Genomic DNA, 18122 nt, shown 5'->3' on the forward strand with positions numbered 1-18122 from the left:
AGCTTCATGCATCGTGTCCTCCTACAGTCATTTTTGTTGATGTTTTTTCATTTGACATACAGTAAGATGACTCGTGTAATTAGGAATCCAAGCATGATTTCCATTAATGTTTGATTTGCTTATTAATGTACAAAAGCCTTTTATTACTTGACTAATGCAAAGAGATGTTTGCATTATTGTTATTTTGGGTAAAAAACAATAACAGAAGACAGATTTGTTAACAACTTAAATTACTGTCTTTCAAACATATCAAGCACAAAACAACAAACATCGCACAAGTCGAATGAAGGTAATCAGTGTATTAATCTTTCGCCCACTGCTCAGTTATTCCAGGTCCATGTGTTGTACATTTTGCCTGAGCCTGTAACACTGTCCTTCACTCTTGCTCAGTGGCATGAAAGGCCCACTTGGACTCTGGACATTTGGTCTCTGAACACCTTCAAGTGAAAGATGAAAGCTGCCATTTTATCGGTTTCATTTCACGTCCATCGAGCTGGAGAACAAAGAGAACGCAGCAAATTAAAAGCCCATCTGACAAGAGAAACCATCACACCTCTATCTTAGCTACTCTGGACTATTACGTTCCAATGAAGCAGCACTTACTGTGAACTAGGTTATCTACAGCCAGGACACTTTTTCAGCTCATTTCTGGTGTAGAACCTGAACATTTGAAGAGCAGACATGAGGAGCGTTTTATCTCCCTGAAGAGTGTGTGTTACTACTGTATCACTATAGACGAAGGGAATTAAAATGGACTACAGCGCTCATTTCCATTATTATTATTTGTTACATCCATTTCTTGCATAAAATGTTATGTTAGTTTAATGCAGCCGTACTATAGCCCTACTCAGCACAATGAGCAGCCGGGGACAGTTCTCTGGCTTTGTAAGTAAGCACATTTATCGCATAGTAAGAGGGCAAGAAGCACAATCTTCTTACATCCTCAATCAATCAAGGTAGCAATAATTATTTTTAGGTATTGATAAACGTTTCTGAGAGTAAACCTCGAACACGCATCCAAATGACTTAATAATGAGGAGATGAGAGTGCAGTTAAGTGGAACTAACTCTCAGTTTTAACTCAGTTCCTTTCCTGTTTGTATATCCATGAAGGTTGATTTAAATTCAGGTAAGCAACCATAATAGCAAAACCACCCAGCATTATAGAAAGGCTAATGTATGGCTGAACTACTGTATTATCTGTTTCCTTTCATAAAGCGCTGTCCAGCAGAGGCGGCTAACCCTGGTTCTTCAGCGTCGCAGAGCTGCTTGTTTGTTGACCAGAGGGGCAGGGAGAGTTAGGAAACAAGCAAACTGTGGCTTTTAAGGATGAGAGTTAAACACTGGTGAAATACACTGTGGTAAACAACAAAACACAACATATGTTGCCTTACTCTAGGACTGTGGGGAGGACACATCCAGCCAGTGGAAGTAGTTGCTCATGTTGATGGCCGATAGAGGTCAGACAGGTCTCCACTATTGGGATGGTTGCAATTAAAGAACTCAAATGTTTTAGTAACTAATATCTCAGATGAGTTGAAAACATGCTACAAACAGGACCACAAATCTCCATATGTTCAGGATTTTTTTTAATTAATGTGCCTTTAAATCCTGAAAGCTACTAAAATTCTAAAACCTTTCTGACTTTTTCCCCGATGGCTTTTGTCTCTTTAGATGCTTCCACATGTATGATGTCAGAGTGGATCACCTGGTCCCCATGCAGCATGTCCTGTGGGACGGGTTCACGATCCCGGGAGCGTTACGTTAAGCAATTCCCCGACGATGGCTCAGTCTGCACACTGCCCACGGAGGAGACTGAAAACTGTGTGGTCAACGAAGAATGCTGTAGGTTTCCTGTTTTAACTGGACAAGTTCATCTAATACGCCTAATGTAAGAAATGCTGGTCACCACATCTTCCTCTTGGCCGTAGCTCCCAGTAGCTGCCTGGTCACGGAGTGGGGGGAGTGGGACGTCTGCAGTGCCACCTGTGGCCTTGGCATGAAGAGGAGAGAGCGCATTGTGAAGATGCCCCCTGCCGATGGCTCCATTTGTGGGGCAGAGGTGCTGGAAGTGGAGAAATGCATGATGCCTGAATGTCGTGAGTAACAACTAACCAGACACCATCTTCACTTTAAATCAGTTGAAACGGTCTCATTAAGCAACCAGACACAAAACCCAATAGAACAGGAGCTGTAAAATGGGGTTTTGTTGTAGTACGTCTATAACATGACTATAGAGGTCATGTACTACTACAGTATATTCTGTACTGTACATACTGAATGTACCATGTAAATGCTTTGCACAGACACCATTCCCTGCCTGCTGACTCCATGGTCTGACTGGAGCGACTGCAGTGTGACTTGTGGGAAAGGTCTGCGGACACGGCAGCGAGCGCTCAAGTCCCCAGTGGAGCTGGGGGAGTGTACAGAAGAGTTAGAACAGGTGGAGAAGTGCATGCTACCAGAGTGTCGTAAGTAATAACCATCTAACACTGGTGGTTTAATAACATGTGTTTTAGTATTTTGTCACAGTTACATGTAGATAAATTCAAGCGATCGGGATTTAACAGGGTGTTTTCACACTCTGTCCCCTCAGCTATAGACTGCGTGATGTCCGAGTGGACTCAGTGGTCAGAGTGTAATAAGTCCTGTGGTAAGGGACACACAATCCGGACGCGTATGGTGATGCTGGAGCCCCAGTTCGGAGGAGACCCCTGCCCTGAAACCATTCAGAGGAAGAAGTGTAGGATCAGAAAGTGCAAACGCGGACAAGGCATCAAAAATGGGAAACCCACCAAGAAACCAGATGATAATGGCAGGGATCCTGAACACGCAGGTGGGTATCCAGCCTAGTAACAAGCTGCAGCAGTACATGATGTACTTTCTAATGTGTTTTTCCGCATCCTTCTTTAGGCTGTAAAATGAGGCCATGGTCGAGCTGGACAGAATGTACCAAGCTGTGCGGCGGTGGTATTCAGGAACGACTCATGATGGTGAAGCAGAGGTTTAAGACGGTGGTGCTGTCCAGCTGCAAGGACAGGAAGGAGATCAGGGCGTGCAACGTGCACCCCTGCTAGGGAGGAGTAGGGGGACGGGGGGGGTGACGGTGGGGCTGAGATCTGGACACGGCGTGGCATCGTTCCAGTGCACTGTTCAGGGCTGACATGGCACGTACTTGAGTCTGCAGTGCTTAAATCCAGAGTTCAGGGCAGTTTGTGGTCAGGAGAAGCTGAAACCTCTGGATTTAAACTGTGATTCCTCTATGCTGTCTACCAGCTCTGGAACGCCTACAAGTGTTTTGCAAGATTACTGTAAACTTGTTGTGGTATAATATCTTCAAATATAATTATGAACTATAAATTGATTTAATAAGAAGCGTTATATCTTGTGGTATCCTTAAGTAGTACAGTATATTCTAGACTTAAAGCACAGGTGCCCAGCCATTCCAGTGTTTTATATGCCTTCAATTGTTTCTAGGACAGTTGACTTTTTATCCAGCTATATTGTTGACATGTAGATGCACCACAATTGAGATCCATATAATTTGAAGCATTATTAGAAATTTGTTTTTTTGCTGTAGAATATTTTGATAAGAATGTTTCCCACTATTCTTACCAAAGTCTTGTGTAGATGTTTTCTGAATGTCTTCCCTTTTCATTTATTTGTCTCTGTTCCACTAACATATTAATATTTTGGAATATTATCACCTTTACAATAAAAGTAAATGTGACAACTTGGGCACCTGGATCTGTCTCTATTTGAGGGTATGATGTTCTACCTGGTGTTGGGCTGTACCTGCCTGTTGCCAATAGATGGCGCCAACTACCTTAAAGCCTTTGATTAGAAAGCTGGTCCAACATCAGCGACGGACCACAGTGAGGCTGGATAAACCTAAGACTAACAGGAGTAAATCATCCTTTTGTAGTATTTTCACACCGTGCTGCAGGTGAGTGATGCGATTTCCACAAATGTCTTCATACAGTAGCAAGTTAGTCTTTTTTTGGCCAAAGCTATTGTACTGTATGTGACCATGGCCGTTCCTGTAGTGACTTTACTCAGAGGGTCCACTCACATTCAGGTTGGAGAGCTCAGCCTCTTTGTGCACATGTGCTGGAATCTTCCCCCACATCTGGAGTAGGTTGGCTGGGGGAGGGGTCGGTGCCAGGCTTCCTTACTGTAGTGCTCTGTGGACAGGGGAGAAAATAAAATATACACATCACAATGCCATTCCTGTTTCCATGCCAACACAGCCGCACGCATGGAGCCTATAGACTTCACAGGCAACCGAGGCATGGAAATTACTACGGGTGGGATTGAACTGTTACAACAGAAATAGCTGTGCAGTCTGTGGCAATAGGTAAAAAGAAACCTGAAGGATGTGTTTATGTTTGTAAGTCAAGTGCGGGGCAGGTTCTTGGTTGTGTAGGCCTGCTGCAGTTCTAGGTTCAGACTGGAAATCACCAAGACTCATGTAGGTAGGCATGTACACCTTTTACATCCATAGATTTCATAGAACTCTCCCACTTGCCTCTAATTGAGTTTCTCACTGAGCCTCTTACAGTACAGTAATAGTTTTGAGATGGGAAGCATGTCTGAGATTACAGTAACAGGTTCATTTAAATAAAGCCCCATTTAAAACAATTCTGAGCAGAGGTTCTAGGCAGTTTTGATGCTCAGGGAGGAGCCCGACTGGTCCCACATTAATTGTACGCCATGGCTGGAAGCCCCACGTACTAGATCAGTACAGAGACGACCCACATAAGGACAGATGGCAACATCATCCCGTCAGTCTGGGACTCAAAGAAAAGGCAGAAGACGCTGAGACTAAATCCACATACAGATTTTGGCAAGTTCTCCAAGTTGCTTAAAACAAACTATTTGCCAAGTAACCTAAAAAAAAAGCAAGCAGAAGTGTGTCATCACACCAAACACTGGCTTAAGCTCCAGTTTTCTTTTAACTGGTGATAAAACTTCATATTTCTGACTGTGCCTTCACTTTAACACACAACCATGAACTAATCTACAGTATATGAATATTCTCCAGGTAACAATGAAGTCAAACCAAGACCAAGTTCACAAATAGACAGCGGCATGTTTCTTAAACATTAAACAAAAGAAGGAAATGACCGTTACCGACATATGCCACAATGTATCAGTGCATCAGGTCAAATTAACTGGGAATAATAAAGTAGCTGGGAAAACAACAATTCATATTTGTGAAACCACCTGCTATCGTCCAACATTTAATCTAACTGCTCAACCACAGGCCTTCTGCTGATCCTGTTACACAGAGCTAAATCTGATTTCCATTTATTTCCTAAGAGAGATGCAGACAACAGAATAAAAATACATCCTCCACTCTAAATGTTTTAGCCACAATGCCCAAGATCAATGTTCTAGTTTAAAATGAAGTTAGCAACAGATGCAAACAGACACACAGCTGCTGGCGCCATTACCGTACGTTTGTCTCAGTTCTCTGCACGTAGAAGAGTTCACATCGGGTAATTCAGTTATTATCCATATGCTGAACTGATTATATAATGTAATTATCAATTATCAGTATTACAGCTTCAGATAAGCAGTCTTTAAAGTTCACATTACTGCATAAGTAATCCAGTTCTTGCTTTATCAAGTACAGGCAATCTGCAATACAGCAGCATTACCTCTATGTTTACATTACATTTCTCCGTTATTAGGTTAAAACTGTCAAACGGTGACTCCCTATAGGTTGATTATTGAGCCCGGTGGGAGCTGGAGCCATACTGCAGTGTATTAAGTAGTGGTTCTAATGTTTTGACGTAATCATTCTGAATAGCAAGTAGAATTGTGGAGTTCTTTCTTTAGTTAAAAGAAAAAGTACCTTCAAAAGTGTGTGGTACTGTATTTCTACTAGTAGTACTAGAAACGCCTGTCTTCCATTAGTATTTTCACATCTATTTGGAAGCATTAGGAACGGTTTTGAGGTCTTGGTCATACTTGCATATTACTGCTGGCTCGTACTGTGGTTTCTGCATCTTTTACCACATTGAAGACAGGGAACCGGTCCAGACCACACCAGACTGCAGCTGCTCCACTGATCTGAGTGAGGAGAGGTCTTACTGTACGGTCTAATCAATATTCATACAAAAAAGCAAAGTCAATTTGTTTCAAGGGCACATATTACAGACACGCCCCCTTTGAGATCAGTGCCATAAAGTGACAAGCTCTAATGTCCCTCTGAATTCTTCTGGATGACGCAGGAACATGGAATGTGTGGGGCTTAGTTACATGAAATGGATTGCCACTGCTTTCCTTCATTTTGACAGCAGACGTTTTGTTTAGGCTTTGGAAGGCGGCGAGGCGTGAGAGCAGAGTTCTGGAGCGGGGACTGGGGGGTGATTGAGTTGGCGAATTCTGCTCGCTTTGGTTTGATTTGTTTGGGATGAGGTCAAAAAACACACAAACAAAGGGGAAGAGGCAAAGCACTTCAGCAATGCGTTCATTTTTTTCTAAACGAGGAGGATAATACAGGTACGCAGCCATCTTTTATTGGGATTGCAGGCGGTTGCTCAGCCTGGATATAGAGATAGAGGAAATATAGGATTTCATAAACTAATAGACCTCAGAAAAAATCAATATGGTGGCTAACCCTGCAAAGGCTCCATTTTTTACAGATTTATAGACCATAACAACAATCAATGTCCCGAGTTTATAAAATGTTCAGACTTGGAACAGGAGGAATGTGTGAAATGTCAGTTAGCATTAGTTTATAGTCAGAATATTTTATTTATTTTAGCTTCTAGAGTAAACAGCTCAAGCCTGGAAAGCAGAATTGGAGGAGTTTTTCTATGTGAATTTTCTAGCCCCAAGCTGCAGATAGCCTCCCTGAGGGTACAGCTCATTATCTGGCTCCAATGTTATGCATGTTTAATTTCAAAACTCAAAATGCTATTCTGCTTATTGTCCTGCCCATTTCCTCGCTTTCATTTACTCTCACCACTTTCTAGGGCTGCCAAGGAGTAGGAAAACCCTTTTACAGTGATAGCACAAAATGATTTTCCTGTCATGTTATCATCCTGTTGCTGGGGAAACGCATTTTGCAGAGATTTGCGGAGCAGTAATCTGAAATTGAATGGCATACCACAGCAAGACTATAGAGGCGTCTGTACTCCCTGACTGCCACTGTACATTAAAGCAGGTGTGGCTGACAGCAGAAATACTACATAGAATATAAAGCATAGGATTAATGTTAAATATCATAAATGACTGGTCTTTGGTGATATTTCATTAGATTAGCATCAGTTCTTGTCCCACTTTGTCTTTGTGAGGCATAATTTTAAAATGACAAACTGAATTTTAATTTGACTCTGGCGCCAGATGTAGTAAAATATACTGAAATGTCTGAATAAGCAGTTTGTCAAAATCTGGATTGACTGGAGGATGCAGGTAATGTGCTGGATTGTCAGATTGATTCTACACTGCAGTGTGGTTTACCAGTAACTAAACCCAGTAGCAGCCATGGATGGCAGGAATTTTCTTTCTCTTTCTATAAGTTAGAAGCTCACGTGACGCTGACCAGTGGAGTGTGTGAATGTGTTGTTGTGTTGTTTAGGCCCGTTGCTAGTTGTGGTGCCCTGCCACACCGCATTAACACATGGGTAATTGACGGCTTCACATATTTGAAATTCTGCTTTAGGAGGGGGGCTTGTGGTTACCATGGCAACACAGCATCCCAATACTCAGACCTCCTAATTTCCCATATGGTGGTTAAAGGGGCAGCTCGCATATCTTTACCATTACCTCCACAGCTAAGTCTACACATTGTGCATCTAACTAGACATCTGGAGCCTTGAACCACATCACAAACTTTAGTTGACAGCTGCAGTTTACATCATGCATGATGGAAGAAGCTAATAATTTGCTAATTTAGGCTAAATATGGTAGTGCTGTAAGTAAGTATTTGGAAGGAAACAAAAACATTGGTTGACTCTCTTTTTCCATAAAGTAAGTGGGTTTGCCCAACTTGTTACTGTATATGTTGACTGTGATTATTCGTTCGTATGTGATGCATGTTACAGGGCTGATGGCTTAAATATTTGCATATTGTCTGTTACTGTGTGTTACACGTGTTTCCAGAAACCTAGTTACATCTGCATTCTCCTCAGCTGACAGTATCAGGTCAGCTGCAGCCTGTGCTGAAGTTACTTCTATACAATTAAAACAATCAAAAAGAGGAATCGATCATGGCATAATTATAGCAGTGCTAAATTAAAGGCAGATTACAGAGCGCAGATGGCGCAAAACTAAAGGCTTTCTCAGGAAATCAAGTCTTCATAAGAAAGTAGTTCACACTACAGGTCAGCTTTAATTAGCTTAGCCCTTTTCAAAACAACCAACCATCATCCAGAGTGTGAAATGAAAGCGTCTGTAACCTGGGTTAAGCGGGATAGATGCTCCAAAACAATAAAGTAAAAAGAGGAACTTCCTGCTTTAGCACTGTGATTTCAATGCAGCCGCTGCATGAACCAGGATGTAGGTGTAGTTATTAAAGGTGTTTGTGCTATGACTCATAGGAGGAAAATGGCTGAAAGTGTTACAGTACTACTGTCATAAAACACAAACCTACTGTAAAGTACCTGCTCAGTGTGAACATTAATCAGAACATTTTATTATGCCAATTATTGTATAAAGTCAAAAGATAAAAGTTTAAACCTGACTACAAACTGCCTTTCTATAAACCAGTAAGCAATAAATACTGAGCATTTAAATTCCTGTCTCTGTTACCCAGGGAACTGAAAGGAGCCGTATTGATACTTACTGTATGGCTAAATAGGGTAAATACGTCAGGATAGAAGTCCCAAATTCAGATTGACGCCAGACCGGAATCTATTATTTGTTGCCTTAATTTATTCTGTCTGAAGTCATTGCACAGTTGTTCAGACCAACAGAGAGAGACCACCTGTGCAGAGTTTATTTATTAGTGAGTTATTTAGTTATTTAGTGAGTGCTGTGGGTGTGAGACATGTTAAAAGATTTTCTAATATTAGAATTTTGACTTTTATAATTTTTAGGGTCAAAATTCTAAATTTCCACCAGAATGAGTATGAATTGTGAAAGACAAGGATCTGACTCTTCTTGTGGTTCAGTGGTTAATCTTGGACTCTGGACAGTTTGGACAACATATTATTCTATAGAATGTAGTCTAATTAACATACTGTACTATAACGTTAAAAACATACTATAACATTTTTAGACGACATACTATGGCATTTCTTAGACTACATACTTTACTATGGCAAACTTTGGATGTCATACTATTCTGATATATTGTGTTCAAAAACCTCATTGACTGTTGTACTGCATGCAATCTTATCAACTGCGCTACGCACACAGATATTCTAATGCTTGACTTTAGATTATGTTTTACCCGGCATGAGACGAATTGTCTTTAGGAACCTAAAACAAAGTGCTCGGAGCACTTTCTGGGCATTGAACCTGCATGATCTAAAAACCTATGCTTACTGCACTGACACGTTGCAGTAAGAACTCTGAATTGAACCTTCAGTCTCCTGGATAAGTGTCAGCAATCTTACCAACAGAGCTACAGAGGTGCCAAAGCTCAACTTTAGACAATGTTTTTCTTGACTTGAACTAAACCTGCAACCTCAGGCATGAGTGTCTGAGCTACAGATGACTTTGTTGATAGCCTTCACGACTGTAACAAAGCCTATTTTGACTGAGCACTCTCAAGGTTTCTAACTTGCAGTCTTAGGGCTGAACATGAACTGAATAGAAACACGATTACATGCCATAGTATAGAATATGGTAGTATACAGTACTACATTATGTACAGGGGTGGGTGAGGATCTGTGTCTGGTAATCTGCAGTATGTCACAGGTGTAAGTGGGTGGTACAGTGCCAACCTTTCCCTGTGGAACTCTACCTCCCGGCTCCAGCCTCACATGTGGATTCCAGGAGTACAGGGTCCAGAAGCCCCGCTTCTTCACAGGACAATACATCTACATTTTGTCCCTAAGGAATAGGTGAGGCCATGAGCTTTTTCCAGCCGGGTGAGGGAAGCGTGGTTGGTCGTGTGCTGTTCAGGCCTGCTGAGAACCTGGCTGAGAACCGCTCCAACTCCACAGTCCACTGGTGTAAGTGTCCAGGATGAACAGCTGCTTGAGACAGGATAGAAAGAGCATTCATCAACAGTCCAACATTTGTATAGTGTTTAATACCAGGTACATCTTGATGCCACAGGACGCCTGAGAGCAGTGGTGTCACCATTCTACATGTACTGTATATAGCGCATTAAAAACAAAGACAAACATTGTTTTGAAAGTGTTAACACAGACTCAACCGTCCTGTGCTCAGTGGCAGCAGGAGGAGCAAAGCCAGAATATCTGGGAATCAATGAGTGGAGCTCAGTGGGGGAATGACCTGTTTATATAAGCTAATGACTCCCAGAGCAGTTCCTGAGCATGTAATGGTTCCCACTAATGTTTTCTCACATTGCTCTTGTTCCTCCTTCTCTAGGTGACTCTCACGAGCTCTCTCTCCAAGGAATTCTTCATCACAAGCAATATACCTCTGCTTCCTTAAATCCGGTTTATTCCTCCTGAATAGGCTCTATATGCTGTCATTCCGTTCAACCAAAAGACTTGAGGCTATTTTTATTTTATTGCTCGGTTATCACTTCACATTGTTGGCAGGCATTGCAAGTGGGATGCATGCATATATATTTGTTTAAGTCATATGCTGAATAAATAGAGTCATAGACAAAGCAGCTTTTGTACATTTTTCTGCAGATACATTTAAAGCAATATTTGCTATGTGGATACTGTGGTGCACCACAGAGGATACTATCTGTCCTCATGAACACTTTGCTGCTTTGTCTTGTGTGATGATAATGAGAGTGTGCACATGTAAATGAAGCATGGGGAAATGGAATTAATGGAATCTCAGACCATGGTGTCAGATCCAGAAGGCTTCAGTCGACTTGGCGGAATGAATTATTCAGACGTGGAGCATCTTCTGTGCACAAGAAGCATAAGTCTTTACTCAAACAACAGACACCCTCCTCAATCTCTTAGATTAGAAATAAGATCCCCTTTCATGTGTAATCAACGCAAGTAGTCTCTAAATATCACCACTGCAGGAATGCTTCCATCACATGCATGTGGAAACGTGGAAGTCGAACAAAGGTGATACAATCCTGCAAAACATTATTATGTCAGATGATTAATACCACTCAATGATGCCTTGTGTCAAAACGATGTTTCTGTTCAGGCTGTTTCTCCTGGTTATTTGCATCTAATGACCTTATGACTAACAGTTATCGGATGATAACATTGTGCTTCACAGCCTTAACCCAAACACATCATTTCTTAATTAGCTTATTTCTGTGTTGCTAAGCAATTTAAACCGCAGCAGCAGATAGGAGCTGGAAGAAAAGCCATCTACAGGCACCGGTGCCTCAGTTTGGCTACAGGGAAGTCAGCGGTTTCAGATCTACTTAGTGAAGTGTGTAGGCTAGAGACGGGCGCACTCCCATTGTTGTATTTTACATATATGTTATATTTCTAACTTCATAGTGACAGCCACAGAGAGACTGTGTATTTGTATGACTCAGTGCCACACGGCCCATTTCTGCGCGGCTTTCTACAATACAGAATCAGGTTTCACCAGGTTTCCCCTGTCACACAGGTTGTGGAGTAAGAAAGACATAGTCAGCGTCGGCTCAGGCCTTTTACCAGCTGATCCACACCAGTGCCACCCGATCCAGCGCTCGCTGAGCAGAACAGCGATCATTTCTGCCACCTGAGAATGGAAACAGACAGCCATAACCACAGACATAAGACCCATAGAGGTACTTGCTGCACTGTTACCACGGCAACAGGCCATGCGGGGGGGCACCATCGTCGGTTCTCTGAGATTGGCTGTTGGCGGTGTGGTGCAACGGTTCAGCTCAGTTGGTTGTTCTGCCCTGTGAGAGACACAGAAAGTGCTTTGCCGGTTTTCTGGTCCACCTTGATGAGGCGGAAACACGGCAGATTTATCACGGGGTGTAATCACATGGAGCCCGAGAAGAAAAATATACACGGGCCGACTCAATGCAGGCTGAGCCACAAATCTTTTCAAAGGCACCGGCTTCGTATTCGCGGGTAAATGTATGTCCAAATTAGCGTGATGCTACATTACCTTGCACATTATTACATTACAACAAATAAAATGCTATTACAGCGAGATGACGATGAAGAAATTAAATATTCATAACTCATGCATATCTTGCACTCAGTTACTTCATTAAGCTGCTGGCAGATCTAGAACATTCAGATAGTAAAGCTCATTGTGTCTTCACTAAAAAACCCAGAGACTATATCAGCCTCACGGCTTCTCTGCAGTAAATTACCAATATACTGACACAGTGTCAAACATGGGCTGGCCTACTTACGACATGGGTTCATAAAACATGCATTGTATGGTATATTATATGTATTGTAAGTGCAGGCATTAATACAAACAGATGGACTAGACCCACCTTAGCGCTGCCTGGCTCCCCTGTGTCTACTTACAGGGCTCTCTCACTAAGACGCAGTCAACTCGCTGATGCTCTGGAAACGGAGACCGTAGTTATGACTTCATTCGCACCGTCAACCGCCCTCGGGACGCGTGGAATCAATCGAAGGCTGCAACACACAAAACACTGCGACATTGCTGCGTTCACACGTGTCAGTGCTCACTAATTACGAGACGCATTCGCCATCCTACAGGCTGCGCCCCCTGAAGACACGCAGCAGATTTTTAATGTAGAAAATCACATTGTATCGGGATTTACTACATATTAACAAGATGAAACATTCAACAATGCGATTTCTCTTCAGGGGGGAAATTGAACCGTTGTTTCTTTGCATTGCCGCTAATTCTCTTCTTTCTAATTGCCGTAATATACCATGACCAAATATGCATTTACACGGGAGCCTCCCGCAGACTATCACTACTAGCGTGTTGTTTTTCTGAGGGATTCGAATTGCACTAATGATTAGTAGAACTGTGACATTCCCCAGTGCCTCATGGCCACATGAAAAGAGAGAGCAACTAAGCATCGCAAAATGGCCCCATCCCTTTTTAAAGGGAAATTCAATTTGTCTACAAATAAAGTAATTCTACTTCACAGCTCACAGGCTAAAAGTACTAAAAGTATAGATCATTACATAAACTGTTCACTACACAGTGTTAATAGAAGGCTGATGTTATATTCAATTGAACGTAATCGCAGTTCACATTTGAAATTCTACGAGGCTCAAGGCAAAAATGGTGAACTTTTACAGCAGTCAAGTGCTGATGATTACAGCGATATACTGTAAACGAGCAACTTCTGGCCTAATTCTCATCCGGGCCTGGTGCTAGTCAAACACCCTGAATCACACTGGCGTCTAAGGGCAGAGGGGGTCCAGCGCTTCGGCATCCTCCATTTATGTGGATGCAAATTGAATTAATCTCGGCCTGTTACAGTAAACACATCAAGCGGCGCTGGAAAGGAGCTGCGTGGGCACGCACGCACGCATGCACGTGCACGGGGCTCCGTCTCTGTTTATCTGTCTCGCGCCAACCTCCAAATCCTTTTTATAGAAGCGTCCTCCCGTAGGCCTCAGCAGGTTGAGCAGGTGTTAACCCTCTCTCTGGGAGGCTCCCTTCTGAGGCAACATACAGCCAACCAGAGCAACACTTCTCATTTCCCGAGCAGCTTGCAGTCTGCCAATCACACAGGTGGAGATGATGGACAGGCAGATGAGGCTCCCACACTCCCTAAGTAATATTGCTTTCTTCCTGCTTCCAGGAAAAAAAGAAAACATGCACTTTTCAGGAAGTTCAGGCTAAACTACAACTTGACATAGAGAACTTTTCCATGTAGTGGTCCTTGTGCTCACCCTCTGATTGGCTTCAGCAGGGTCACTAGTTCTATAACACTGGGATGTGACCTTATGCTGCAGTAGTGTAAAGCAATCGCGTTATTTTTTCCAGTACCTGCCTTGGCTTCGTCTGACATCTGCAGTAATGATGTCTAATAAGCTGAGCGCATGTCTTATTCTGCTCTACATGTTAGTGGAAGAGAGAGAGAGCTGAACTGTCGCCGTCAGATGTGAACTATGTTAGAAGAATCACAGTCAGACTTTGAAAGGTGGTAAATAGATAAATGCAACGTATTCCCGTCTCTGTCACACACAGCTGATCAACACACGCAGTTATTAATGATGCATTCACTGCACCTCACAACACGAAATGGCCTAAAGTGGGAGAACACAGACTTTGTTCATCACTGGCATTTGATGTAATTTACAAAGCGAGATGGAAAGACAGGGGCTAATATCAAATTCTATCTAATCCAATTTTCTTCTTCTTGGTTACAGAGGATGCCATGTGCCTTTGTGGCTATTTTTAGCATCATTCACACATCCAGGCTCCCAGAAAGCTTGGTGGCAGAGAGGTTCATGGCCGTGCTTACATTCAGTTAACGCTGAATTTTTCATAGTTGATGCTCGCACTGGGGGAAAATAATTGCCTATTTTTTTTTAATTAGCACACGCCTCGCACTGCCCTTCCCTCACCCTCCTTCCCCACTTATCTTCAGATCAGATGATCGGGTTTTTCTTTCTTAATTTTTAATGAGCAGTTTGTTGCTCACTTGGGGATACACAGGTCTGACAGTCGTCCACATAATAGCACAGAGCTGTGGAAATGTGCGGGGTGATTCAGGTGCTGCTCTGACAACTCTTAGCCAGTCTGACACGTCTTTGTTTTCCTTGTACCATTAGTGGACTACTGGCTGTGCTACCAGCGGAGCAGCAGGTGCCACAGTGCACTGGCCGCATCGTTACTGCACATCCATTACCTTGTGCGATATTGTTAATGCTAACCCCCCGGGGGGTAATTGCATAGATGCAGTCCAGCGGGTGCTTTGCTTGGAATCAGTCTACAGACCCCACTAATTGCTGCAGTGTGTCACGGTCTGTGTAAACGCATGGTGTGGAACCCAGCAGGCTCTGTCCAGGTGAGTCTGCAGTATAAGGGCAACACAAACTTGTAAAGCTACAGTACAACAGTACAACAATAACCAACCATGGATTTTTGTTCTGTTTTCGTACTGTTTCCTTACATACAGTATTTATAGACTCACAGAATTAAGCCACAGAATTAAAGGAAAACCTTCAAGAATCTGTTGACTTAGCTCAGCAACAAAGCTGGAGGACAACAAGCTGATACCTAGAGACTGGATGCAGGAGTGGCAATAACATATGCAGATACTGTATTACCTGCACAGCCATGATTGCAGGAATGATTATATTGAAAGTGTCCAAGTCAGGTTTAAATACCTGAAATATTACATATTGTAATATATATTGTCTTTCTGGTACTATGCGTCGTCATATGGCTTTGTCCAGCTGTCATTTATTCTCCCTAAACCTCCAGGAAACTGAACAACACCTATGACATGTAGACAGGAAACAGATGCTGGTGAGCAATGGAAATAAACAGAATTTGGCTCAAAGCAGCACAGCGCTGGGAACAGGTTAGAAAAATAAAGCTGGTGAAATTATTAAAATGATTGCACCCTGACAAACACTTAAAGACAACACAGACAGCTTGTGTTGTGTTCCTGTCCTCTGTTCCCATCACAGCTGGACTGCTTTTCTCCCTTCTTCCCCGTGGGCAGCCTTCACCATTACAAAGCAGCTGGGAGCTCACCGGGGATCATTCCTGCTCCTCCTTGGGTGGCATCAGTGGCTTTTTGTTTTGTTACCTGTCACGTCAGAGTCACACTTTGTTGGAAATGTTCTGAAGAAGCTGAAGCGTTGCATCAAGCACCCACACGACACACACACACGTCCCGTACGTAGCGTATGTTTGTTCCGTGTTATTGTGACTGTATCCCACCTGCCCCCTGCGGCTCGTTGCTCTCCCATACACACCTGCTTCTCGTGAAGCCTTTCCCCCTGTGACCTGCTGCGTGATCATTACGTTGTGTTACCTCCACCTATGTATGTGCAGGCGTCTCCCTCCAGGCCTCAGTGTCGCGCTAATTAGCTTCCATGTTATCGGCCCGTTTGATTGCATGTTGTGTTGGGCCGCTTTCATGAGCTATTTCCGTGCGATGCTGCCCACACCTCAGCTGAAAACCTGCCAACTGGAAACCTGACTGACAGTCTGCTGAAGTGCTGCTGCTCCTCCGCCGCGTCTCACAAACCTACTTTAGCTTTAAAGGTAGCCTCGCTTCTATTGCACGAATTATAAACACGTGTAATTTTAATCACATGCATTTTAGACACACAATGCTGATCCACTCCAGCCACTAATGTACTGCTACCACAGGTTTTTAATAGGGCCAGAGCAAATCTCCTCATCTTTGAGGTTTTAATATGTTGTAATCAATCAGAGTAATTGTGCTCACCTCACACTTAATATACAGTAGATGCTTCTGAAGCCAAACACTCCTGTGATATTCTTCCTGTGATACTCTTTTTGGTGGATTTCGTGTACTGTATCTGTACAGGATCTACTAATACGTGAACATACTGTACAGTACAGTACACAATCTGCGATGGCTTCATCATGAACATGTCTTTACTGTATTTCCTGAGTCGTACTATCAGTTCTCCTTCCCATCCCCTCCCCCACATCCTAACACCCTACATTACTGTGTTCTTTATATACACAGCAGGAGCTCTCGCACACATACCAAAATATCCTGAATTGGCTTTGTATAATGCCTTTGTTTTTGGAGACCCATTGCTCAAGGCCTCTCTTTTTTATCCAGGCAGAGAAAGCACATTTGACATGAGAAAGAATTCCAGCCATTCCTTGCTTTGTGCACCGCTCTTCTACGCGCCGCACCGTTTGATTGCAGTGAGCCGAGAAGCAGCATATGCGTGAAAAATAACTATTAATGAACCTCTCCAACAGTCAGTGTAAAAGCTGTTCTCCTCTGGCTGATAGATCAATTTGTCAGAACAGTACTTCCTGGTCCACCTCTTATGTGTGCACTTTAAAAGAACATCTCTATCTATGCTTTGTGCTCTTATAACTCAATATTCCTCGCTCGCTTTTCGAGAGACCACATCATTTTATTGTACATTTAATTCTACACACATTTACTGATGGGTTACAAGTTACTGTACAAGGCAAATAGGAGGTATTTTGTTTTTAGGATGATGATCCACTACTGTGCATGTTGAATATAGTGAAAGCAATCTCGACCCGAGCCATTCACGGAGTGTGAAACACATGTGACACGTATTCAGAGGAGTGTTACCACCAAGGTACTAAAGGCCTGAAGTAAATGAATTCAATGGAGCAGCAGCAGAGACAGTAGGTTTATTGAACTAAGCTGCTCAGCATCACAAAGACAGATGCAGAAACTCTCACCCGTTCTATAGTCACAGAAAACACGGGGTTAGATGCATAAAGCAATAAAAAAGCTCCCATCAACGACAGTCCTCACGCCTAAAAGACACATTTAGACTCATAATTGTTTTATGATTGTGATTTTGGCAACATGTGTACAATCAACATCTGCAGTAGCCAACAGATAGAGGTACAGCAGTACTTTAACAGCCCTAAAGGGGAAAATTGGATTCAAGATAAGACAAAAAATCTTCCAGCAATAAACATAGCCTTCACAAAGAAAACCTTGGGTGCTATTATATAACCAGCAGGCTTTGTCTTCTAAACTACATGCGCTCAGTTTTTCCGAGTCCAGAATCCACTCCTGGGTCCAAACTCATTAGGATTCAGAGCAGCACGCGCACAGACACAGTCAGATACACTGGTGCTTCACTCTCCTAGAACATCTGGACCCTAAGATGACTGATCCCACTGCTGCCTTTGGCGCTGAACAATCAGATGCTCCTGTCTGCGCTGACTGATTCCGAGCATCAGAGTGGATTTTTCACTTTCTGCATCATTAGTTGTTTATGACGGATGATGTGGGAGGAAGGACCCCGTGAAGCCTCAGGGCTTAATGCAGGAGCCACTCGTTTTTCCTCAACACTCTCGGACTCTAAGGCATTTTGTCACATGGTCAACGCACCTCTCATCCATGGAGGACTCTCTTATGAGTCAGTCCAGGCAGGAAAGAGCTTAACG

At 42.9% G+C, this 18122-nt stretch overlaps 1 protein-coding gene and 1 long non-coding RNA gene across 4 annotated transcripts in view; one reads left to right on the forward strand and one right to left on the reverse strand.

Annotated features, from left to right (window-relative positions):
* The window catches only part of spon1a (spondin 1a), a 57368-nt gene extending 53631 nt beyond the window's left edge, over positions 1-3737 (forward strand). The window contains exons 14-18 of the mRNA XM_029143790.3: positions 1674-1844; positions 1931-2098; positions 2306-2470; positions 2596-2835; positions 2913-3737. Of these exons, the coding sequence (XP_028999623.1) occupies positions 1674-1844; positions 1931-2098; positions 2306-2470; positions 2596-2835; positions 2913-3076 (908 nt within the window). The 3' untranslated portion in view covers positions 3077-3737. The remainder of the gene's footprint in view (positions 1-1673; positions 1845-1930; positions 2099-2305; positions 2471-2595; positions 2836-2912) is intronic.
* The window catches only part of LOC114851911 (uncharacterized), a 166127-nt gene that overhangs the window by 378 nt on the left and 147627 nt on the right, over positions 1-18122 (reverse strand). For all 3 annotated transcript variants that reach the window (XR_008694105.1, XR_008694104.1, XR_008694106.1), the window contains 10 exons: positions 12554-12667; positions 10946-11964; positions 9902-10153; positions 4072-4183; positions 2286-2412; positions 1909-2064; positions 1708-1821; positions 1394-1475; positions 604-660; positions 349-493 (listed from right to left, as the gene is read on the reverse strand). This is a non-coding gene — a long non-coding RNA (uncharacterized LOC114851911). The remainder of the gene's footprint in view (positions 1-348; positions 494-603; positions 661-1393; positions 1476-1707; positions 1822-1908; positions 2065-2285; positions 2413-4071; positions 4184-9901; positions 10154-10945; positions 11965-12553; positions 12668-18122) is intronic.

Source organism: Betta splendens, chromosome 3, assembly GCF_900634795.4.
Source record: "Betta splendens chromosome 3, fBetSpl5.4, whole genome shotgun sequence".
NCBI lineage: Eukaryota > Metazoa > Chordata > Actinopteri > Anabantiformes > Osphronemidae > Betta > Betta splendens.